Source organism: Engystomops pustulosus, chromosome 2 (assembly GCF_040894005.1).
Source record: "Engystomops pustulosus chromosome 2, aEngPut4.maternal, whole genome shotgun sequence".
Lineage (NCBI taxonomy): Eukaryota > Metazoa > Chordata > Amphibia > Anura > Leptodactylidae > Engystomops > Engystomops pustulosus.
In genome coordinates, this window is record NC_092412.1 from 46570071 (window position 1) to 46595738 (window position 25668).

A 25668-nucleotide genomic window follows, 5' to 3' on the forward strand; every position below is an offset into this window, starting at 1 on the left:
AGTACCCAGGTTACATACAAGATAGGGTCTGTAGGTTTGTTCTTAAGTTGAGTTTGTATGTAAGTCGAACTGTATATTTTATCATTGTAATCCCAGACAGAACTTTTTTGGTCTCTGTGACAATTGGATTTTAAAAATGTTGGTTTGTCATAAGAATCAGGAGTAACACTAAATCTTCATTACAGACACCTGTGATAACTGTTTTTAGCTGATCATTGTAGCCTAGGACTAAAGTACAATAAATTACCAATATCCAGAGGTCCGTTTGTAACTAGGGGTCGTATGTAAGTTGAGTGTTCTTAAGTAGGGGACCGCCTGTATATTGGTAAATTACTGAATATCCTGCTCCCCACACATTACAAAAACATGAGGTAAAGTGTCCAAGGTCAGTAAAGGCAGTCCTCAGGTTACGTACGCAAGTTAGAACTGTACATTTTATAATTGTAGCCAAAAATTTTTTGGTCTCTCTGACAATTGGATTTTAAAACTTTTGGATTGTCATAAGAACCAGGATTAACAATAAATTTTAATTGAGGACACCTTTGATAACTGTTACAGCTGATCATTGTATTCTGGGACTAAATTAGAGTAATTTACCAACATCCAGAGGTCTGTTTGTAACTAGGGGTCATCTCTAAGCTAGGCGTTCTTAAGTGAGGGATAACCTGTATTATATGTGCGACCAAAAACATGCTCTATAACATGCTGTCTGCAGATTGTACAGTGTCCTCTCTGCTCGGCTCCTCCTGCTCTATAACATGCTGTCTGCATATAGGACACAGAGTTCGCTTTAATAAAACCATCACCATTTAATCACAAATACAGATGTCTGATAAGGAACACGTCATAGAGCACACACTGGGCACAGGCTTCATGTTTGGAAAGGTTTTCCATTTATTAACCTTGATGTGTAATGAAAATTAAAGTATTTTACACAAATCATTAAAAAATAGTTCATTTCATGATTTCAGAAAATCCCCATGCACATCAGTACATCTAATAGATTGAGGTGAGCGCAGTATAGTATCTACACATCTGTATGCATGTATGGACTGTATTCCCATAGAAGTGATAGAAAGGGACCGCTTAAACTCGTTATTTTCAGAACGGATTGAAGTCTTATGTCAGAAGTAAAGAGATTATCTTCATCACAATGCATTGTATTCACATATCAGCAGATTCCAAGTTCAACTTTTTTTTTTTTTTTTCTGTAATGGATTTTTCCAATAAATTAATTAAAATTTTAGCAGACCTAGGATTTCACATAAAAACTGCTTCATTCATTTACGGAAACAAGGTTCCCCTTTTTCATTTTACTGAGGGAGTCCATTCTCATGATCAGTGGGGATCCCAGCAGTCAGACACCCACAGATCAGATTGTTATCCCCCCCTATATGTATATAATAGTCCCTGTGATACAAATCCTCCAATTCCTTTATGATGTCATATCATGAGGCCATAACACGATGGATACTGCACCATGGCCTATGCTGGCAGTTTCCCCTATTGTACAATAGATAATACTGCTACCTCCAATGTAATCCTGACATCTACTACAATGTAGAATTACACTGAATATTGTAAAATACTTATCCATCCAGGTTCTAAAAACGATCAGAACCAGGGTCATTACAGGACATACAGTACCACAGGAGTGCCAGGGGATCAATACATGCACCCAGTGGTTGATATGATGACAGCCACCACCCAAATGTTTAAAAAACACTACACTAGGTACAAAGCTATAACTTTATACATATAGCTACAAGTCCTTACTGTAGTTCCTAATAATTCATAAGATCTTATTAGAACCGTCCATCACCTGATCTATCGTAGCATTCGTGGAAACCAAACTATGAAAAAACATCTATTAAGATTACCCCTGCCCTAAGGTATGGAAGATACCAACGTAATGGCCAGTGGTATTAACCAATGCTTGGTTTGTTGGTCCCTACAAGTTGTTATAGAGTGAAACTCCTCGGGGGCGGTCTTAATTAATCAAGACAGCCAATCACATTATACACTGGACTTATGGAAAAGTTTCACTGTCTTTCTAGGGGAAAATAGACAGAAATAGACTCTTATTTCTATGAGAAGCTGTAGTGTTGACTAGATATAAAATAAGTGGTCCATAGTCATGTCCCTTGTGTGACCTATGACTAGTAATATGGTGCAAATATCTGGCAGGATACTTGCAAATTCATCACATAAATCATATAAAACACTGATTCTATACAGACCTCTTTTAAAAACTAGGACTAAACCTGTAACATTTCTGTGATTTTTGTCTTCAGCAATAAAATACAAACTATTTAAAAACGCACCACAAAGGTGTGAGGTATACTACATTTCATCAATTAAAAGGAATATAAAAAAAATACTAAAAAAAAAAAAGATGTAAAAAATAAATTAGACCCTTAGCTAATGTGGTTGTAATCGCTGCATAACTACATACCTACCCATTACCATAAAAAACCCTCAGAGATCAGGCTGGTTTAAAAGTAACAAAAAAAAAAAATACAGAATCTAAAAAGGACCCTAAAACTGTGACACAATGAAACCTCGCTAAAATACTGTGGACAAGTACAACTTCCAACTATTGCCAGCCGCGCTGGGGCAGTCCTGGTTGGAGCGGGAAGGGTGTACCAGGTCCTGTAGGGAATCCGGCAAAGGCGTCCGCTTGTGCGGAGAATCCTTCCAGAGCAGACGCTGAATGTGCCTGGGGACAGAGAAAAATTCAATGAGCATAAAATCTAAGCAACGACATAGCAAATCTACAAAGACAGAGGCTCCTGGGAAGAATATTTTGGGTATGTTAGATGAGAGGTGCAATGGCTCCAGAAAGTACATGTGTCACTACAGAGGAGTCCTGAACACTATAGCCGGTAACTTACAGGACAACTCAGGGACAGTTGTTCATAAAACATTGCAAAGCGCTGATAAAACTCCTAAGATTTTGTAATTTCCTACATTTTTGGGCAAGACTTCCAGTATTTTGGGCAATATGTCGCTCACTATAATATGCATTTTCTTCACTTTTTATTTCTGCAAACGTTAGTAAGCCGCTTTGATTCATTTTTTTTTTTTTTGGATGTCCAAGCTATGGTTTTAGAATGAGTGATTTTTGATAATATTTCACATTTTGTAATGTGATACACTCCTTTAAGGGAACCAGTCAGAGAGGTTTGGGACAATCAACCACTCACATGTCCTTAAAGGGCATCTACCACCAGAATGAATGACAGTATGCAAATGAACCCGAGGGGCTCCAGGCTCCATTAACACCTTAAAGCCTGGAGCCCCTCAGTCTCATTTGCATACAGTCATTCATCCTGGTGGCAGATGCCCTTAAAAGGAAATTATCAAAATCACGCATGATAGGGCTCATAGAGAGAGGTCTACATGCTTTAATTTTTTTATTTTTTTTTTATTTTTTATGGCTGGTATACTGACCCATTGATTCCAAATGGACAGCACATGGATGACACGTATGCAGCCCGGATGACATACGGATGTGAAAAAAAAAAAAAAAGGGGTTGCGGACACATTTGTTTTGCGGCAGACACGTCCATCTGAATGGGCCCTTACTCATAGATCCAGTCACAGTGACTGGTAATCTTCTTATATTTATTATCCATGGCCTCCTTTCATTTAAAATAAACTTTTATAATTATGCTGATGAGCTAGAAAGGCTACTGGGGGTGTTAACAGAGCCTCTCCATGCTGTAGCTTCACAGACTTTAGGCTTTTACAGCCTCCGATTGCTTCCTCAACACTTCCATTCTCCCTCCACCGATTTAATCTTACACAGTGGGAGGGAGAGATGCTCCTGCACAGCCTGTGAAGCTACAACATGGAGGGGCTTGGGTAACACCGTGCCTGGATCAATGAGTGAGTGTACCTGGTTTATCATGCGTGATTTTAATAGTAGATTTCCTTTAGGGAACAGCAGTTCAGTGTTCGAAATTTCCCTATATTTTTTCATTTTTTGCCAGTATATAAACAGGAAAAAAAATGTTGCTGCACCCTGGTTTTATTGTGCATGTGCTGTAGGTACCTGGGTCTACTACTACGGTTTAACTGAATCAACAATGTGAGCACAATGTGCCTTAGCAGACTCATCTCTAGGTAAGGAAAAGGTATGGAATATACATGCCTGTAATAAGGCGGACTGTGCAGCGGCGGCTGCTGCTGCTGCGCTCTGCTGGAGCCCCTGTAATGACTGGGAAGGGCTCTGGGGAAATCCAGGAAGACCGGAGAGAGACAGAAGAGGAAAAGCTGAAGGCCTGCGGGAAAACAAACACAAACCTCATAAGCTACTTAACAATACCGACAGGGGAAAAGAAGTCAATTCAGCTGTAGTCGTGGTTGACATCTCAGCACACTGAATGAAACTGCAAGCTTCAACCTCATCCCAATTTGAGGATATAAAACAGATAGAAACTGATATATGTGAACATACCACAAGCTCCTGTAGCAGTTCCCACCGTGTTTCGTTTTTGGTGTGAAGCCAGAAAGAAACAACTACAATCTATGGGAAATATCATGTAAACCAAAAGCTATTCCTTCCCATGCCAAATACACCTGCACACTTGGCTGAGCATGCATGTGTTTTCAGGATGGAGAGGGGAAGATTGTTCTCCTGGAAAATAAATTGACAACAACAAAAGGAACAGGTCTGACAAAATACAATAATTTTTGCCTTCCAATTCTGCTCATGGTGGAAATTTAAAAGGTCCCAATGACAAAACATTAATCAGATACAGAATAACAAAAAAATACAAGTGTTTGGTTACTAACCCAGCTTGTGCCACAAGGGCAGAGTTGAAGTTTGAGCTGAAGGCAGAGGCGAATCCTGGTAGAACCGATGCTGGAGATGGAGCGGATGCTGGAGGAACGGCTGAGGGAGGCTGGAGTCCAGGGAAGGATGGAAGACCGGGGAGAGCAGAGTTCAGTGGTGGCGTACTAGAGACTGGGAATCCAGGAAAAGATGGATTTGAAGAGACCAAGGGTCCCTGGGGTACAGAGAACAGTGAAGGGACTGCAGTGGATAGATTCAAGGGAAACTGAGAAGCTGCTGCAGCAGCAGCTGCTGCAGCAGGTGAGGAGAGGCCGGGGTACATCGCTGACGTTAAAGGTGGAGTTGCGGCACTCGTACTGGTAGATGAAAGCATTGGAACAGATGGAGTAAGAGCAGGGCTACTTCCAAATGGTGATCCATTGGACAAGGATGTGAAAGCAGGAAAAACGGGAGGCATTGCTGCTGAGGTGCCCAAAGCCAATGAAGAAAGGTTGGGGCTTCCTAGATTTCCGTTGAGTGATGAAAGCCCTGACAATGCTGGGTTCATTGTATTAGACAGGCTTGGTGCTGATGGAAAAACATGACCTAGTACTGGGGGTAACCCTAGACCACCATGAGAAGGTGTTGCTGAACGTGACGGACCCTTGAAAGCCGAAGGTGAAGGACTCGCCGTTTCATTTTTGGCCATGAGATTAACTGCAGATGGTGAAGATGATAGATTTTGTTCCGACATGGATGTGTTTTGGGTATGTGGACCTATAGATGCACAACTAAGGGGAGACGGAGTGGTCAACATAGGTTGTCCTGGGATAGATGAAGAAGTAGAAATGGAATTTGCTAATGAAGGTGAAGAGGAGCCTGAAAATATAGACGTTCCTGGAGTACCAGTTCTCTGAGGGGTTGGAGTTGAACACGGAGGAGTGAAAGACTTGACTGTCGACACAGATTCAGCATTTGGAAGACCTGATAATGGCAATAGTCCAGAGCCAGGAATTGAAGGTGAATTCATTAATCCTTGATCATTTGATGACAAAAATCCTTTTAAAACAGACAATAAGGGATTGCCTATTTGTCCAGCAGCTCCGGCAATATCAGACAGGGTCGGGCTAGCCATACCTTGAAAAGCTGGATTTAGAGGCAACGGGAGACCAGCAAATAGAGATGGCATCATAGCATTGCTCACAGTGGTTGTAGATGATGTGGCAGAATATGGAAGTCCTGGAAGGGACATGGAGGACATGACATCGGTTGGCCCAGGATTAGCACATGGTGTGGAGGAACTTGGCTGGGTTGGAATGGCTGCAGGTGAGTGACCGGGGAATAATGAGGGGCTGGAGGTGGAGGGGGTGCTCACTGTTGGTATAGGTGTAGCAGAGGACATCTGAGCACTTTTAATTACTGTTGGAGTAGGGGTAGATGGTTTTGAGGAGGGACCTTGCCCTGGAAATGCTGTTAGAGGATTCATTCCAGAAAGTGGAGTTGTAGGTGTAGATGGTGGGTTCAGCGATTTAGCAGGAGAAGCGATAGGAGCTGGAACGGGTGTTGCAGCAGGCGTTGGGGTAGCTGAAGAATTGCTTCCATGCGGAGAAGCAAGAGGGTTCGCTGGTGCAGCAGCGGCTGTAAAAGTAGATAAAAATAAAAATAAGTGTCATAGAAACAATATAAAGGACATGTTGGGATGAAGTCCTACTAAAGTCCTAGGAAAACGACTTCTCCCATTGCAGAATATTAAGGGGATGCCCACTGTAGTCTTGCAGCATACATCAAGGAGCCAGAGAGCACACTGGCAGTGTTTCCCAGCATGCCGAGGAACAGGAAACAAAAAACAGAGGTAAAATGAGGGGTTTATTCTAAAGGTTTATTATTTATGGTGAGCGCTCCTCATGTGCCGCTGTGGACGTGGCGATAAAATCATATATACAATCTTACCAACCTCAGCTATTAATGTTCTGGGCAGGTTGGACTTTCTCATCAAACCCCCCTGGAATCATAATACAGGCAGTCCCCAGGTTACATACAAGATAGGTTCTGTAGGTTTGTTCTTAAGTTGAATTTGTATGTAAGTCGGAACTGTATATTTTATCATTGTATTCCCAGCCAGAACCTTTTTGGTCTCTGTGACAATTGGATTTTAAAAATGTTGGGTTGTCGTAAGAACCAGGATTAACATAAAGCTTCATTACAGACACCTGTGATAACTGTTACAGCTGATTATTGTAGCCTAGGACTAAAGTACAATAAATTACCAATATCCAGGGGTCCGTTTGTAACGAGGGGTCGTATGCAAGTCGAGTGTTCTTAAGTAGGGGACCGCCTGTATAAGATTTCCCTATTTACACAACCATTGAATCATTATACAAAACTCACTGTTAAAAGGGGGAACCCCACCTAAACCCCAAATGCATAACCACTTTCCTTACCTTGACTGGGAGTAGATTTTCCTTGAGCAGCAGGATCTTCACTTCCTACAATAACACAAGACAACTGCTTTAAGATACTGTGCAAGTGTGAAACCTAAGGACAGGTTCTACCGATCCTACCTGAGGCTGCTGGAGTTGGAGTAGAGGAATATGCAGGAGGCAAAGTTCCAGGAACCAAGTTTGGAATGAGAGCGCCATTGACATATGCACCTGGCAAAGAAAAATACATTAAAATCCACCAAATATTAGCAAGTAGTAGTCTGGATCTCAGATTTGCCCCCAAACACATGCAGATTGGGGCTCTCTGCAGCACTATGTGAACGGATCGTTGTTCACATTGACAATAATATTATTAGGGACTAGAAAAATAAGTAATAATGGCGACACGATTTCTGGATGACAACGATGATCAACAAAATAGTCATAGAACAGAAAGGAAGCAAAGAAAATAAACTTGATCCGCATGTGGACGAAAAGAAGAAGCTAATATTCTCAAAACATCTCTATTGTTACAGCAGAACCTATATGACCGATGACCTGCATGCGAGTATACTGTTCATATTTCCCTTAAACGGCCTACAATACAGTCTTTAAAAGGGGTTGTCCACTTTCAGCAAATAGTTGATATTGTTTGTGTAATGAAGAGTTATAAAATTTCCCCAATATACTTTCTTCACCGTTTTCTAGATCTCTGCTTGCTGTGCTGCTATAGAAAGCTTCTATGTTTACTTCCAGTGGTTAGAAAGCTGTCCATGGTGATGTGATGCCACACAGGTGCACGGCTCGTCATATCCCTGGTCATGTGATGCCACACAGGTGCACGGCTCGTCATATCCCTGGTCATGTGATGCCACACAGGTGCACGGCTCGTCATATCCCTGGTCATGTGATGCCACACAGGTGCACGGCTCGTCATATCCCTGGTCATGTGATGTCACACAGGTGCACGGCTCGTCATATCCCTGGTCATGTGATGCCACACAGGTGCATGGCTCGTTATATCCCTGGTCATGTGATGCCACACAGGTGCATGGCTCATTATATCCCTGGTCATGTGATGCCACACAGGTGGACGGCTCGTTATAACTACGTTCATGTTATGTCACACAGCTCGTTATATCCCTGGTCATGTGATGCCACACAGGTGCACGGCTCGTATAACCATGGTCATGTTATGTCACAGGTGCACGGCTCGTTATATCCCTGGTCATGTGATGCCACACAGGTGGACGGCTCGTTATAACTACGTTCATGTTATGTCACACAGGTGCACGGTTCATTATAACAGCTCCGATTACTCTGATACAATGAGCCGTGCACCTTCGTGACATCACACGAATAGGGACCATATATCCATAGGAAGTAAACAATGAAGCTTCATTGTTTAAATGACAGCAAGCAGAGATCTAAAAAACCGTGAAAATACATAAAGTATAATGAAAAATTATATAACTTGTCATTAAACAAACTATTATTGGCTGAGAGTGGGCAAGCCCTTTAAATGAAAGATCATGCCCGTTACGCCCTTATAATAATAGTCAAATAAAAGAAATAAAAAGCAAAAATATGGAATAAAACAAAAGACAGTCCTGTATGAATCGCGCAGTGAGTCCTATGCCATTCCAACATTCATGTCTCTACCCTCCTTGTACATGTAATGACTGTCAGCATGTGATGCTGCGAATTAAAAAAGGATCATTTGCAGAAAACAGAATAAATTTAGTTACTGTTATTCTCGTTTGTCTTAGCCCAATCACGACAACTGGTGCTAAGGCTTGTTGACCCTCCCCCTTCTGATAAACTTTGACCTTCTCCCGAGGTACTTAAGTTTGACTGCTCCTTCTTTACGGACACTGTCTTCCCATAGCCATCTAAAAGATAGAAGAGCAAGAAAAACAAAACAAGAGCCCCGACAGTTTTTACACGCCCTGCATCCCATACAGCAAAAGTGGACATTGCTTCACACTGGATCCCTACTATGGACTAACGAAGAATTGCCTTCCCCTGCCTCATTGTCCCATCAGGTGACACAGAAGGAGCATGCATAAGGGCGGTCACCATGATGTCCGACACATGCACTCTATGCAAGGTCAAAAATTATAAAAAATGCTATTATTTTCACACCACTTTTTATTTTGGTACCTTTTAACTTTAGGTATTTTGATCAATTTTTTTTCGTCTTATATCACAAATCAATACTATAAAACAAAAAAAAAAAAAGCATAATTTATAATTTTGCAAAGAGACCTTGCAAAAGATAGAAGGAAAAAATAATGCTAAAAATATATATTTTTAAATCTGTCCTGTGTGTAGCCCTCTAGTGACAATTATGGCCCTCACCCAAATACAACACAGGACTTTGCCTTCACCTTGTAAAACTAAAGGATTTATCCAAGTTGTTACAAGATTCATCTCTGAAGTCCGAGCTAGGGGTAAGACATGATGGACAAGCAAGGATACAGATGTGAAGAAAACGGACATGAATCCTGCTTGTAATAGGTTTTCCCTCTCAGCTCTTACAAGCAGAAGGAAGAGCAGTAAGAGACCTTGTCTACACAAAAAGGGCAGCTCTAGAATGGCGCTTGGCTGAATAACCACATCACCTAGCTGTTCAGAATTTTATTTTTTGGATTCCAAAAGGTTAGGCAATGTCACCAATTTAAATGCTAGGCGATGATAATTCGACAAAATTTCGGACGGGTCTGCTCTATTTCTCAAAGAAGGGCATGTACTTGAAAATTGTAGCATCAACTGATGCTGTGAATAAGTGTGGCGCAGCCGCTGTCAGTTTGGTGCGGCCGGCACTGTCAGTGCGCCACATAGCGTCGACAGTGAATGCACAATATATGCGCTGCTGCCGGCTATTCTTAAAGGTCTCCAACTGACAGGGGCGTGGAGGGGGTGTGCCGATCGGCCCCCTCTTGAATACAGCCAACTGCCAGGGGACCTGTACAGGGATCCAACCTCTTATGTGGTAAGAGGTCGGATCATTTAAAACAAAGTAGGCACACAAAATTTTTTATAAAAATTGAATAAATATAAGGGGCTGGGGAGAGGATTAGGGGGAGAACATATTTGGTGGATGTATTTTTTGGGGGTGACAGGTCCTATTTAAAACACCTTTAAGAAATCTGCCATAATAACTTTTTGTTTCAAATAGGAAGGGCTTAATTATGCAAATAAATATAACCTTACAAAATTTACATAAGACGTGTATGTTGTACACTGGTTCCAAGCTTCCTTATAAGCACGGGAATGTGTCTCTAGGAACCAAAAAGTCACACATCCTTTGGCTGTGCAAAAAAAAAAAAAACCTTCACCTCCAAAATATTACAAAGAACTGAGAAGATTAAAGCAACAGGCGCTTTACATGCAAATCATTTATGGACCGCAGCAAACAATACAAGCCAAAAAAGTTACTATAAACCATTGCACCCTTTTTCAGAACTGGGTTACAAGTATATCAAACCAGCTGGTTGTGGCAAGTATGTCTCCTACCACCCAGTGCTGTACGTTCACACAAAAAAGAATTACAAAGGGTTGGAATTAGAAGTAGTTACTGACCGAAGACATATCAACGGTTCCATATAAAAGACAAGTTCCGGTTCTAAGGAAATTTCACAAATATCTGAACTCTATAAGTCATATAAGCTACCAATCATTTAAGTCTGAAGTAGAGGATTTACCATAATGTGAATGTGTGAATACAGAGATTGCAAGTTCTGTCACAACCAAGAGTCTAATATCCTAAATGTACAGTAGCATAGGATCACAGTCATTCTTCTAATTTGGGACTTCAGAATTAAGGTTGCTACATCTTTCAGGACCTGGATTCTGATGATCTGGACTTTGAGCAGAATAGGAATCTATGACGGTGCTGGACAGTTTGAAATATGTAGATACGGATGGAATAATGAAAATTGCACCTCTTTTGCTACCCCCTTACCATCAAAGTATGACTTTCAGGAAGCCTAATGACATGATGTGGGATTAAAGGAAAACCAGTTTATCTACTCCAGAAGGAACACTGTTTAGACGTGGTTGCATCTCTAGTACAGCGTAGGAAACTGGTTTGGCTAAGTAAGAGGCTTCTGACTAGGGTCAGGAAGTGGGAGTTCTCCTTATTGAGACTTTTCCAATTAAGGCCGCCTTATGTGTGGAGACTTATAGCCGCTCCTACAGTTGGGAATCTGTTCCTTTTATAATAGATATACTGGTTTGGCTTTAATCCCGCATGTCATTAGGGTTCATCAAGTCATGTTTCGTGTTAAAGGAAGCCAAAAAAAAAAAAGAGGCAATGTTTTCCTTATCCTATCCTGGAGTGTCAATGGCTGTAAGTATCCACATGCCTGCAAAGCAGCTTAAATTGGCAAAGCTTCCATAAAATGAGCTCTTCTTTCCTGGTGCTCCCCGGCAGATTAGACCAATGTTTAAGACATGTTTTCCAGCTTTACATCCGTATGAATGAAGCCTAAAATTTGGTTGGACCCTGCACACCATAATTGCACTTAAACTGAGTGCAACAGTTTTTTATTTTTTGTGCACTTAGTTTAATTGTTTTTTGTGCCACAATTTCAACATAAATGCGGTGCACGGCGCGATTAGGCACCAGAACTCCCCTTTTTTTTTGTTGCAGCAGACACAATGTAGCCACGATACAAAACTGGCGCAAACACTACATAAATACATGTGCAAGCAGTTTGTTCATGATTTATGGAACAGACAGTTTTATAAATCTGGGCCTGTGTCTTTTTGGGGGCGGGTGGCCATAGTAGGAGGAATAAATGACTACTCACTATTTCCAACCCCCCCCCCCCCCCAGCAGTTGCATATGAACATACAAGGTCCCGGAGCTCCAGGGCCACTCCTAGTACTAATAAAGAAAGTGGGTACATATAAAAAGCATGCATCAAGAGGGGCAGAGAACGTATAGATAGGGCAGACGCAGGATGATAGAGAAAGTGACAAGAGGAAAAGAGGAAGGCAATGAGTCACAGGCCTAAGCAACATGCTTAGCGATATTGTTATTGATCAAGATAGATTATTGCAATCCTCAACAAAACAATATAGATTAATAGAGAATATATGTATTAGGCAGCGTGATTTTTACCAATAATTGTTAATTTACAAAGTCAATTTTGTACCCCGACTTATATTTTGTATACAACTCAAGAAAGTAATAGCCCTTCTCTTACTTGGAGCAATAGTTGGGTGGGGGCGACACGGTGGGATCGGATACGGCACTGGCCTGTGCGGGTTATATGTGCCTGGAGGCTGCAGTGAGAGATTTTAAACAGGTTTATGACATGAAACTTGAAAAATATACTGGGCTGTAATGTAAGGTGATAAAAACAGAATAAAAATTAAGTTGTCCCAACATACCGGCTTACATGGCCCAAGAATTCTGGCAGCAATACCTTTGCCTTCGTTGCTCTCTTCTCCTTCTTTCTTTATTGGGGTTCCCTTAAAAAAAAAAATCATAATAAAAAAATAATTTTATCCCCAAATTATATGGCTGTTTAATTGCAATGGAATTTTCCCCCATCCTCTTTTTTTAAAAATCAGAAACTTATTTCTTTTGCTGAGAACACAGAAATACACATTACAAAGATCCACCATTCAGTACATCTTAATACAAATGTATGCTAGTAGAAACGCATAACATCCCCCGTTTGGAAGCATCCCCACGGATATGCCTGTTGGGGCTATTGGAAGAGGACATGACCATTACAAGTGACATAATAGGTATGTCTCGCATACTCTATCAGACTCAAAAGCTAATAGAAGCCAAATGGATACAGCCGCTGCCCCCTACCCCCCCCCCAATATCAAAGAGCTGAAGGAGCGCCTCAATGGAGGTAATCTGATTAGAGAAAGGAGTATATAGGAAAAGGAAAGCCATGAAAAAGTTTGACACCATATGGGGTCCGTGGATTGCGACACCGGGTCTCCCCTCTAGGTTTCTACCGTCTCCCTCTGCCCTCCTGGGATAATCATATTATACTTGTATTAAGTATGGCCGGAAAGATTACCAATGCTCTTGTGGGTAAGAGTTGTATGACTGAGGGAAGAATGAATACCTAGGGGAATATATCAAGTTATCTGATTGTAAATTTCCAAAACCTCGAATGGACTCATCGCCTCATTGTCATACTATGATGTAGACTTTTGTACTGCTGTACCGGAGAATGGGAGGGTGTTGTTAAGTCTTGTTCTAATCGTTGTAAACGGAAAATGTGTTGGAGTGATTAATAAAATGATCTGATTTAGAAACGCATAACATTCCCCAGGTCCCCCACACTCCCCCATTCCCATAACCCTTTGGTCTGTCCCCTCTCCCTCAATCCACTGTATCGTCACACATCCTATACAGTCTCATATATAACAGAATACCCCTTACTGCCCCAATGCCCTCGCTAGGTTCAGCATAGACCAACTTCTCCGCAGTTCTTCAGTTGCCAACCCTGGAAACTCCACCCATTCGGACCACTGTTTCTCAAATTTTTTGAGATTACTCCTTTTCTGATAAACTTTTACCTCCATCCATATAGTTTTATTGGTCATAGATATCTCCTTTCCCAGCCCTGGGGGTTCCACATCCAACCTTAGGATCGTGAGGAAGAATTATGTAATACACTATCTATAAAATCCTCCGTCTCCTTACACAAGCTCTCTAGTATTGCACAGGACCAAAACATATGCCATCCATCTGATCTCTCTTCTGGACACCGGGGACACCTCGCATCCTCCCGCAATCCCATTTTCCATAGTACATGTGGTGTCCTATACACTCTGTGTATTAAGAACAATTGGGACCTTCTCTGTGCAACTTTCATTGATAGAGTAATAGGAGAACTCGTCGCCTCTGTCCACTCCTCCTCCGATATTTCCCCAACTTCCTCTTCCCATCTCCTTTTAGTCTCAGCCATAGGGTCCCCCAGTACCTTTGCAGGAGAACCATACAGCAGGGATATTATCCCTTTAGTCCCCTGCGCCTTAACCATCCCCTCCAAAACTCCAATAGATCCTATTTCCAGGGAACCCAAATGAGCCTGTGTCTGTAGGGCATGTCTCAACCATAAGTATTGGAAGAACCAAGACTGTGGTAGTTCAAACCCCTCCCGTAATTGTTGGAATGTCTTTAAAGACCCCTTTAGAATACAGCTGGCACAAGTAGCGCACGCCTTTGCTACCCCACCTTTGCATATCCTGCAACATCGCGGGTGTTAGCGACGGGCGTTTGCTTCATTATGAAGCAAATGCCCGGTGAGTATGAAGAGGGCTCAGCCTGAGAGCCCTCTTCATACTCCCCCATGCGCAGCAAGACGTAAGGGTACGTCTTATTGTGCTATGGGGTTAAAGGGGTTGTATCAAGGTACATTGTTATCCCCTATACACAGTGAAGGGGAGAACAATCTGACTAGTGGGAGGTCCAAATGATGGGGCCCCCCCACCAATCGCAAGGTGATCCCTGTTATCACCAATGAATTTGATTGTGAACACATCCTGCCTCTCTATGGGAGTGCCAGTGATACTGTAGTGTAGTGCTTGTCGATTTACAAGACTCCCATAGAACATGCTTAAAGGGGTATTCTCGTCTGGGCAGTCACATTTAGTTTCATTAATCTGCCGTATAAAAACATTTCTTCAATAATTTCCCATAAATGTAATCATATGGTCCCCTAGAAACAAGACTGTGTCCCTGGATACGGGCACCTCTGCTGGAGGGATTGCACAAAGAAACAAAAAAGTTTTTATATATGAAATGTCCGGGAGTTACTGCAGGTCCCACAGCCGTCCTGTGGTAATGATCGCTGTATCCAGGGCTCAATAGCGCATGTCTGTCCGCCGCTGCCAAAATGTGAGGTGGTCGTATCCGAGACAGCCATCTCTTTCTAAGGGACAACATGACTACATTTATGAGAAATTATCTTCACACAGGAACATTTTTTTAATAACATCCAATTGAAGAAATGTTTACATATGGCAAATGAATGAAATTAAATGAAAATGCCCAGATGGGAATACCCCCTTAATAAAACCTTGTATTTTGATCGGTAAAACATCCTGAACAATATGAGCTGTTATCACGATGGCCGCCACAGTTTGTTGTGACATGTTAAACATGGATTTTCATACCACCTTTGTGTCACACTATACTTACAGGAAATATTCCATAAGAGCGACTGGGTCTCCCCTTCGGATATGGATTTCCAGGGATCATCCCACATGAAGAGATCATAGCGTTGGGGGCTTTGCAGCCTCTTTTTACAGCCTAAGGGCAAAAAGGTGAGAATACGGAGGTCAGCATGTGGAAAAACCAAAACCACTATAAATATTAGACCCACTATAGACCAAACTCCTTGAAAAACAATGATGTGCGACAGAAGCCTCCTCCCTCTGCCCTGTTAACAGTAAGACAGACGGGACTGTCATGTACCTCAACCAAACAGACATTAGTTGATTTCCCTGACAATATGCCAAGTCTCTAGAGTTTGTTTTTACTATAAATTACATCCAAATTAATAAAGGAAATCTACCATCATAATCCATCATGATAAACCAGGGGCATTACTCATAGATCCAGTCACAGTGACTGTGGTAAGCTTATATTTGTTATCCATATCCCCCTACATGCTAACATCAACTTTTAAAATTATGCTAATGAAGCTGAACAGCTCTGGGGGCATTACCAAAGCCTCTCCGTGCTATGCCTTCACAGAATGTTACACTCCCACTGCTTCCTCGTCACACCCCCTCTAATTGCCTTATATAATATCACTGCAACAGAGGGAGTTTCAGCACACAGTGTAACAACCTGTGTATCTACAGCACAGAGGGGCTCTGGTAATGGCTCATTAGAATAAATTTAAAAGTTGATTTTAGAGGGAGGTCATGGACAACAAAAATAAGATGACCACAGTCACAGGGTCAGAATCTATGAGTATCCCTGGTTTATCATACTTTATTTTGATGGTAGATCTCCTTTAAGCCCACTTAGATACCTGTTCCAGGATTCTTCTGCAGCGTTTCTTCTCACTAAGGTTCGTTTTAAAAAGATCCTCAATTGGTTTATAATTTGATGCATCATGAATATTCCTAAAAAAAAAAAAAAAAATTAGTCCAGATTTTAATCCTCATAAAATCATTCTAAGCACCCCCTGGTTTTATACACTTTACCAGCAGCTGCCTGGCATTGGATGAAATGTCAACTTTGCCTTTCAATACGAAGGATATATTTTTATAAAACTTAATATGTTACATTTATACTTGCAAAATCATCTCCTTACTTCAAACATGAAAATTTTTTGATCCCATTTAATTTAATATTTTGTTACATAATATTTCATCATATTATCATATTTCTGACTAAGTGGAAGTTTATAGTATGAGCTGTATCCATAGACTGACTCAACCAACAATAGGTCCAAAGAGCCTCCAGGTGGAGTTTTTGGTAATGAGAATCATAATGTTGCACAAAGTAAACTAAATTTTAATATTGTGAAACATCCATTTCCTAGTCATATGCCATAACTTTGTAAGGTGGGAAAACACACCCTCTAATTTCTTCAGAATTAGTCGTTTGCCTGTAGTATAGCAATATCGGACTATGGTACATGAAGTACAGAACAGGACACGGTATTGAGGAATGGATGGAAGAGGCGCTGCACTGGGAGTGATGAGACTACATGACGTCAGGAGGATCCCCAGAGGACACAACACAGGAGCACAGAAATCTCCGGAGGTCACTTGTTATCCTGTGAACAGTGTGTACAACACTCACTTGTACATTGAGAGAGAATTCAGGAAAAAGGTAAAGATATTGTACAATTCATTATGAAACCTTTAGTATTGGTGGATTCCAGTTTGGATTCCTGTTCACAGGATAATCAGTTCATGTGCGGATTGTGGGGGGTCCAAGCGCTGGGACCCTCGCTGATCACAAAAACCACTTCTGCTCCATTTACTTCTATGGTCCCATATAAAATAAATAGAGCCGCCAGCACATACACAAAGGAGGAGATTTATCAGAAGTGTACGACGAAATCTTCTAGTTTCCTATAGCAACCAATCAGACCTCATCTTTCATTTTACTACAGCAGTTTATAAAATTAAAGCTGAGCTCTAATTGGTTGCCATGGGCAACTCAAACAGTTTTACCTCACACCTTGGCCGGCACCAGCACTGGGCATACCTAGGCAAGTGCCGGGGCCCAGGGCTCCTGGGGGGCCTCACATAAGGAACAGGAGACTGTTTTAGTTTCTGAATTTTTAATGTCACCATGTGAGTTCACTGCAAAGGGGCCTAACTGAGGCTCTGTCGCCCAGGGGCCTACTGGATCACTCCATTTCTAAACAGGTCAGGAGGGTTAATCTGGCTGGGGAATAATTTGAAAAGCCCCCAAAAAAAAATATATATATATAATTTTTTTTTTTATATATATACCAAATGTTTCAATATAACAGGTCGGTTGCTGAGGGTTTCACCTTTGGGAACCCAAACAAATCATGACAATGGGAACAGCAGCACTATAGAGAATGGGGGTCATACGCATAAGGAGGCGCTAATCAGAGGTAAGAATGGAAGTGGAGGTAACCCGGGATAGGAAAATTATTCAGTCGCTCTATCATGGTGACTAGATTAGACAATTCACAGGAGAACATAAAGGTTACATATAGGTATGGAAAGTAAGGAAAGCCTGGTATGCACAGCACGGTCCAAGGATCCGCAGCACAGGAAGCTGAAGGAATAGTAATAATCATTACATAACAGGCGGATAATCATAGGGGACGCACACCGCAATCTCTACGGGAAAGGCTGCAATTACACAAGTCGACTTTGTAAACAACGAAACACTTAATGGCCTCCGTGTTTGTTAGACCCCGTCCCTCTGGTAATTGTCTTCTGACTTGGAAAGGTGTAAGAATGTTTAAATAATATGTATAATAATCCCTTTGGAGACTGCCATCTCCCTTGTCAATTTGCCATCATTACCAGGAGCATTATGAGTTAATGAAAGTGTAAAGAGGTCAGAACCCCCTGCACACCATGCTATATACTACAGAGATAACAAGGGTTATTATTTATTGATCAGATATATTGAATGATGGGCATCCAAAAACCAGGAGCTTTAATGATTGGTTGTCTGTGGGCACCAATTATCAGGTCTCTGGTGACGCATGGACATAGCCCTAATCAAGTTGGGGAGACATAGCTGCCATATTAAGATATTTTTCACACATTTTTCAGATTCTATTAAGCATCAGCTTGCAGATACACCTGTAGGTAAGTACATTAGTCTGGACAAACAGCCACAGATTGGGTCACCTGCTTCTTCCTAGTATGCTGCAAGAGTTTGTCACAACATACAAGGTCGATTCTCCATCATTACATCACATACATCTCCTGTAGCAGAACTACTAGTATTACAGAAACCAATAAGGGTAAATATAGTAGATATTTAAATGTTTTATGTGTAATAATTAATGTACTTGCTCCTGATGCTATTTGACCGGTTTGGTTGTCTTGACACATGTAATAGACACTTTTTTTTTTAGGTTGTACATAGTGTCCTATCTGCAGGCAGCATGTTATAGAGAAGGAGGGGCTGAGCAGATTCTACATGGTGTCCCATCTGCAGACAGCATGTTATATAGCAGGAGGAGCTGAGCAGATTGTACAGTGTCCTATCTGCAAGCAGCATGTTACAGAGCAGGAGGGGCTGAGCAGATTCTACATGGTGTCCCATCTTAGGCCGCATGTTATAGAGCAGTAGGAGCTGAGCAGAATGTGCATAGTGTCCTACCTGTAGGCAGCATGTTATAGAGCTGAGCAGACTTTACACAGCCTTCAAAAAGGACAGTAAACATTGAGTATGGCATAGAGGAGCTTAAAAGGTGTTGTCTACTTGCAGCAAATAATTGGATATGGTTTATGTAAGGAAAAGTTACATAAACAGTTTTCTAGATCTCCGTTGCTGTTTCGCTATAGAAAGCTTCTATGGTTACTTCCGCTGGATAGAAATCTGTCCATGGTCATGTGATGTCACACAGGTGCACGGCTTGTTAGTAACGCAGAGTAATCAGAGCGGTGTGATATAATGAGCTGTGCACCTGTGTGACCATAGACAGATTTCTATCCACTGAAAGCGAACATAAAAGTTTCCTATAGAAGGACAGCAAGCATAGATCTAGAAAACCATGAGGAATTGATACAAAAAGTATATTGGAAAATTGTATAACTTTTCCTTACGCAAACCATATTAATTATTTGCTGAAACCCTTTAAATACTGCAAAAGAGGGATGGTTGGGGAGCACTTGTAGGGTGCAGGCCTCACATATGGCTATTCTTTCTCCACAAGCTGCAGAAGTGCGTGTTTATGCCTTAATTCCTGCACTTTATACTACATACTTATGTATCCAGTTTCAGTGCTTTATAAGGTGTAAATCCATTCCTGTGTATGGGTCATAATATAAAATTATTCATATTGGTCTACACTTACACAGCCAGCAGCTCCAGGGCGCTCAGTCTGTCCTTCGTGAAGGTGAAGCAGTTTAGGATATTCACAACCTTTGTAGCAGGAATGGCCACCATTTTCTAACAGGAAATACGATATTGTTAGAAATAATGTTTTCTTTCAACCCCAAAGATTCATTTCAGACTACAAAAAGTAGAGAAGGGTGCCCACCAAGCTCCCCAAGCCTCTTCGGCACCTAACACAGCAAGCCACATTGTACGGAGCAACAGCAAGTAGTATATGAGGACACTTCTGTGTACATTGATGGGCTACAAACCCCATACAAGAGCGGAGAAGGGGATAAGAAGAATTTATAGGGCCTCATTGAAAAATCTATAACAGTACACACTATATCCTGAAATGGTGCACTTAATAGAGCTTCTTTAATGTAACTTGTAAATGTAAATTGTATACTAGAAAAAGCATCTCGGGGGCTTTATAGATATGTTGTTCAACAAATTCATGCCCAAAAATAAAAACCCCATAAGAAAAATACAGTCACTGCTACACAGCCTGGCGCCCGCCACCCCCGCCGTAGCACACAGCCTGGCGCCCGCCACCCCCGCCGTAGCACACAGCCTGGCGCCCGCCACCCCCGCCGTAGCACACAGCCTGGCGCCCGCCACCCCCGCCGTAGCACACAGCCTGGCGCCCGCCAGCCCCATTGTGGTAAATTAAAAAAATTGACACTTGTACTCACCTTTGCGACACCCAATGTAGGTCTTCTCCTTGCTTCGGATCGCTCTGTCTTCTGCTCGTTCTGCTCCTCTTCAGGTCTTCGCACTCCGCCGGCTCATAGAATGACGTCAGCCACTTGCCAACGCAATTGTTTGAGAGCCGAAGGCATCACGAGGAGACCCGAAGAGGAGCGGAGCGAGCCGAAGAGGATCCGAAGAGGCACTGGAGCATCGGAAGCAGAAGAGGATCTACAGGGAGTGTCAGAAAGGTGAGTACAATGTTAATTTTTTTTTCTTATAGACTAGTATAAGCAGAGTTAGTTTTCAGCACAAAACTCGGCTTATACTCGAGTATAAACGGTATACTAATGCTTACTATTTAACTACTTTAAAGTAAAGAATAAAAGCTCAAGTAGCCACCAAAAGGGGCAGCTCAAAATATATGCAGTGAATGTGGAGAAAAGGTTGCGTGCTGCGGGATTTGATGGCGCTAAATAAAGATTATTACTATGGAAGGTATCATCTCAAGGCAGAGCTGCAATATTACATTATATTATATTACTACATACGGCAGGAAGGGCCGGGGCCTCTTGTAAAATCTGGTGTGATGGGAGGCGCAGGGTTAACACCAATCCCAGGTGCAAAGTGCTGGGTACATCTCCCCAGTGAATCTATATGTACATCACTATGTGTGGAATATACTTACGTGCTGCATCGCCTTCACTGCTTTTAGCTGAGGGACCGACCAGGAGAAATATCTTAATAATTCCACCACCTACAAGAAAGGCACTTGGTTACCTAATATCCTCACATGCAGGGTTATCAGTAATGTACCCCACAGCTATATTACTGGGTTTTATGATCAATATTACAACTACAAGTCTTAACCCCCTGCAGTTTTACTGCGTTGAGCTTGATGACTGAGCCTTATGATTATCCTGGGCTTGTTATATCCCTGGTCATGTGATGTCCCACAGGTGCAAAGCCAATTATATCCCTGGTCATGTGACGTCACACAGGTGCAAAGCTAATTGTATCCCTGGTCATGTGATGTCACACAGATGCGCAGCTCGTTAGATCACACAGCTCTGATCACTCTCTATGATAGAACGAGCCGTGCACTTGTGTGACATCACATGACCAAGGACTGGATTATATCCGCAGGAAGTAAACAATGAAGTTTCCTGATGAATGACAGTGAGCAGAGATGTAGAAAACCCACATGAATAGATACAGAAACTATATTGGAAAATTGTACAACTTGTCCTTACACAACCAATAGAAAAAGGAGATGAGCATAAATTGTAATAAAAATGCAAAAATTTATTGAAGTCATTTTTTTTAAAATAGAACATAACAAAATGTTTGTCCTTACACAAGCAATAATTTGCTGAAGCTGGACAACCCCTTTTAATGTAACCCCTTTAAAGACATGCTTTAATAAAACGCTCATGTAAGAGGATTTTACGTCACCTGTTCACAGGAAAAATATCCATGAACATGCTCCAAGGCCTTGACTTTATAATCTGTAACAACAGCCTGAAAACAAGAAAGAAGACAGAAGAAATTAGCACAACATCTTGATTATGTAGTTCATATGCGACGGTCTCTTCTACCTTACAAAACTGATTAAAATAGGTTTAAAGGGAGGTCATTTTTACCCCCGAAGACAGGTTCCAAAAGCCTCTGACATGTTCATTTAAAAAAAATGCCTTTGTCCCGGAGCACGGAGTGGGCTGTTCAAGTAGCACAGGTTGTCTTCTCCTCCATCCTACCTCACTAAGGAGGAGAAGACAACGCGTGCCACCCGAGGACACACCACACGCTGCTGGCTAGGAGCCAAGTAATGTAAAATAATCCATTAAGAATCACTGAATTTATCCATAATGCTGACAGACATTTCTGAAATGAACATGCCAGAAGCTATTGGAATCTGAATTCAGATAAAAATGACCTCCCTAATGACAGTATCCTTTTAAAGGGGAGTTTCTAGACCTCTAACATTGACAACCCACCATTAGCTGTTCAGTGGGATTATTGGACCCCAGATCTATCCTGTTTGACTGTCTCTCTTCAAAGGAAGGTGCGCCGCCTGCCTCTAGCTAAGGCTACCTGGACTGTTCTTGGGCCATAAACAACAGATCCTAGGAACGTTTTTTTTTGTGATCTATATGTTATTAGCGTGTAATCCATTTCTATGCCATATGTCTGCAATATCGGTCCGTGAGGCTGACAAATTTAGTTCCAACCCCTTGAAGCAACTGATCCGCAAATACAGAACATGCGGCTTACAGATTCCGGTTTTAGTTCCAATACATTTCTATGGGAAGCCCTGAGCAGCAAACACAGACAGGAACAGGACCTGAGTTTTCTACAGCCTCCACACGGCCCGCGAAAAACCCTTATGTGCATGGCTCCATTCAAATTAATGTATAATTAATGGATATATAGATTCACCACTATCGTACGACAGGAACAGCAAGTTGTGTACCTTTCTAACTTCATCCAGCACAATCTCAAATGATTTCTTATCCATGATCGTTAGCCTTTCCTCCTTACAGGTTACAGTCCAAAATCGAAAATGTTTCAGGCGATTGCGTTTCTTATCTGGCTCCTGTACAGCGAGGTGTTACAGAGCGCGCCTACAATCCTATATGTGCGGTAAGCCCATAGTCTCTGAGTGTAGCCGGTCTCCTCTGTAGAACATGCATTGAGAAGATGCTTCAATCTGAAAAGAAAAAACAGAATCAATCAGATAATAAAGTAAACCACGAGAACCTGAAGCACAGCAGTGGGGTTATTGTATGCTATAGGTGGGTTTTGATGCATTTTTTTATGCAATGAGGAAAATCTCCTCTCTACCGCTGTTCAAAGCGCAATGCAAACGCCACGTGTGAAGATGGGGAAAGTCTGACAAGTTTTGGTGGAGTGTATCAGAGTACAGTATGGGGGTGGATGCACAGGAGACGGTTGTGAGAGAGCGGATAGTAGATCAGAGCAGAAGGATTGGAGATTGTGTGGGAGACGGTACTGGCTGATTACGTAAGGTTGGGGGAGATTCATCAGAAGTGTCTGAGAGCAAAATTGTTCTAGTTGCCCATCATAACCAATCAGAACCCAGCTTTCATTTTGTAAACAGCTGTGGTAAAATGAAAGCTAAGCGCTCAATGGTTGCCATGAGGAACTACGACACTTTTACACTCAGACATTTCTGGTCAATCTCTACCATTGTGTCTAGTGCCCAGCAAGTGTTAAAAAAAACAGACAGTAGGCACTGAGTGCATAAAGTCCACATAGACACCCAGGTTAACACGCAGAACAAACTGAACGGTGGATTTCTTAGACAGTTCAGTTTACGGAGATCTATGGCTCCATGTACACCATGTGATTTCCTGATTCCTACGACACACCAGAAACTGCACATGGTGCATGCTTGGTCTGTGGTAACATGTGCGGTCAGATCCCACGGAGTTCAGTGGATGGGAGTCCTTACATCATACAGAAATATGAAGCAAGGACTCCCATTCACTATACTGTGCTCAGTCCACAGGATAGGACCAACATATGGGTTTGTGTTTGCGTGCATGGGGTCTTAGAATGGACTAGCAATACACAGCCATGGGTTACCTGTTTTGTACTGTGTCACACTCTTCAGCTCCGCGTGAGCCAAGACAAATGTTCATCAACGGTCGCCCCAAGACATCATGCTGCACACTAGTGCCTATAAAAAAAAATAAAGGCACACATTCAAGACAATTATTATTTGCCATATGGAAAGGGTATAAATTCTAAACATATCTAGTTAGATTTCAGTCATTTCTGGTCTGATTAGTGCAGTCCATGACAACTGCAACTCCAAGTTTGATGACATCTGGGCAGAGCAGTTCTTAATTTATTTGATCAATGATCTAGCTATTTTCAACTGAAATATGGTGTAGCCATGGTATAATTTCGGTACATGGCATTAGAGACACGATAAGGCATCACAGGACATTTCGGTCCTAAAATTTGATTGTGTTGCACTATAGATAAGGGGGGAGAGAAAGTGTTGTCTTCTATAGTACATAGGCAAGCACCTATTAGAACTCATTTGTAACCTTCATTCCTTTAACTGCAATTGACATTTTTGGACTTTGGCTGTCAAATTTGTCCTGTCCCTGGTGTATAATACCTCTAAAACCACTATAAAACTCATGCAATGTGTATGGTGCAGTATCTGAAAACCTATGGAAAAGGGCTGAAAAACATAGCAAGTTTCTACAGCCAATAGCTCCTCCCCTGACCATAGGTAGTGTGTGGTACTGCAACTAAGCTCCATACACTGCTACACAGCTGAGCTGCAATACCAGAACAGAACAGAATTCATGGTCACATGTGGCGCTGTTCATGTAAGAAATTAGCCATGTTTTTCAAATCCTGGACAACCAGACACAAACCAGGCAAAGGTCTTATGCACCTTCCCTCCATGCTGACGATCTCCTTTTAGCATTTGTGGTTTAATATGCGTCCATATCACCATATACGGAAGCAGATGCAGTGATTTTGGTTATAAGCGACCTATCCCTCCCTCTACTACAACAACAGCACAACAAAAGTGTCAAAACTGCTTTACCTGCACTGACACATTGTAACAAAACTTAAGGTAAAGACCACCCAGTGCATGGCCGTGATTAGATATACTGTTACCCTTTGTAAGGTGACAGCAGGGCTGGCCCTATACATGACATTGCAGCCACTGGATGTAAACAAAGATGCCTCCATTCACTGACAAGAAGGGAGCATGCACATGCAGAGTTTATTTCCATGAGTCTAGAAAACCCCTATATTAAGTGATATAACTAGCACCGTCCGTGCAGGGTTTAACACCACTTACCACCCGTTTACAGAATAGAGGCCGATAAAGGCGCGCTGTCAATATAGCAGCTAAAACCTGCAGACAGGGCTATAGCCCGACATGCATTGTGTCGTCCGATCTGTTAACGATCACCTATTTGTTACACATAGCAGGTTATTACCGCGATCGTACAATGGATCACAATCTGCAGGATACGACGCACAGCTTCCGGGTCACACACACAACACGGAGGGGCCCGGGCAGGGGGGAGCGCGGGACACGGACACGGGTTCTTCTCCACACACGGATGTGATATTATATACAAACTACATGTAGCTGATTAAGGCTAAAACCTCAAGTTAAAAAAAAAAACCGTCTATACACTGCGGGGCTTTAAATACATCTCATTGTTATCGCA

General features: G+C 42.0%; 1 protein-coding gene across 3 annotated transcripts; it reads right to left on the reverse strand.

Annotated features, from left to right (window-relative positions):
• Positions 1-870: 870 nt before the first annotated feature.
• On the reverse strand, positions 871-25665 carry PROSER1 (proline and serine rich 1). Of its 3 annotated transcripts, none has more exons than XM_072134454.1 (16): positions 25432-25665; positions 24044-24137; positions 22908-23144; positions 21890-21955; positions 21123-21191; positions 19725-19819; positions 16227-16320; positions 15386-15496; positions 12604-12684; positions 12417-12495; positions 8949-9092; positions 7342-7431; positions 7222-7266; positions 4801-6418; positions 4157-4286; positions 871-2719 (listed from the first exon to the last, which is right to left on the reverse strand). In XM_072134454.1, exons 3-16 carry the CDS (start codon positions 22950-22952, stop codon positions 2597-2599), a joined length of 2790 nt encoding a protein of 929 aa, XP_071990555.1. In that variant the 5' UTR covers positions 22953-23144; positions 24044-24137; positions 25432-25665; the 3' UTR covers positions 871-2596. The 3 variants fall into 3 exon arrangements, with proteins under 3 accessions (XP_071990555.1, XP_071990556.1, XP_071990557.1); XM_072134455.1 differs by lacking the exon at positions 25432-25665 and adding an exon at positions 25290-25425; XM_072134456.1 differs by lacking the exon at positions 8949-9092.
• Between the last annotated feature and the right edge of the window lie 3 nt (positions 25666-25668).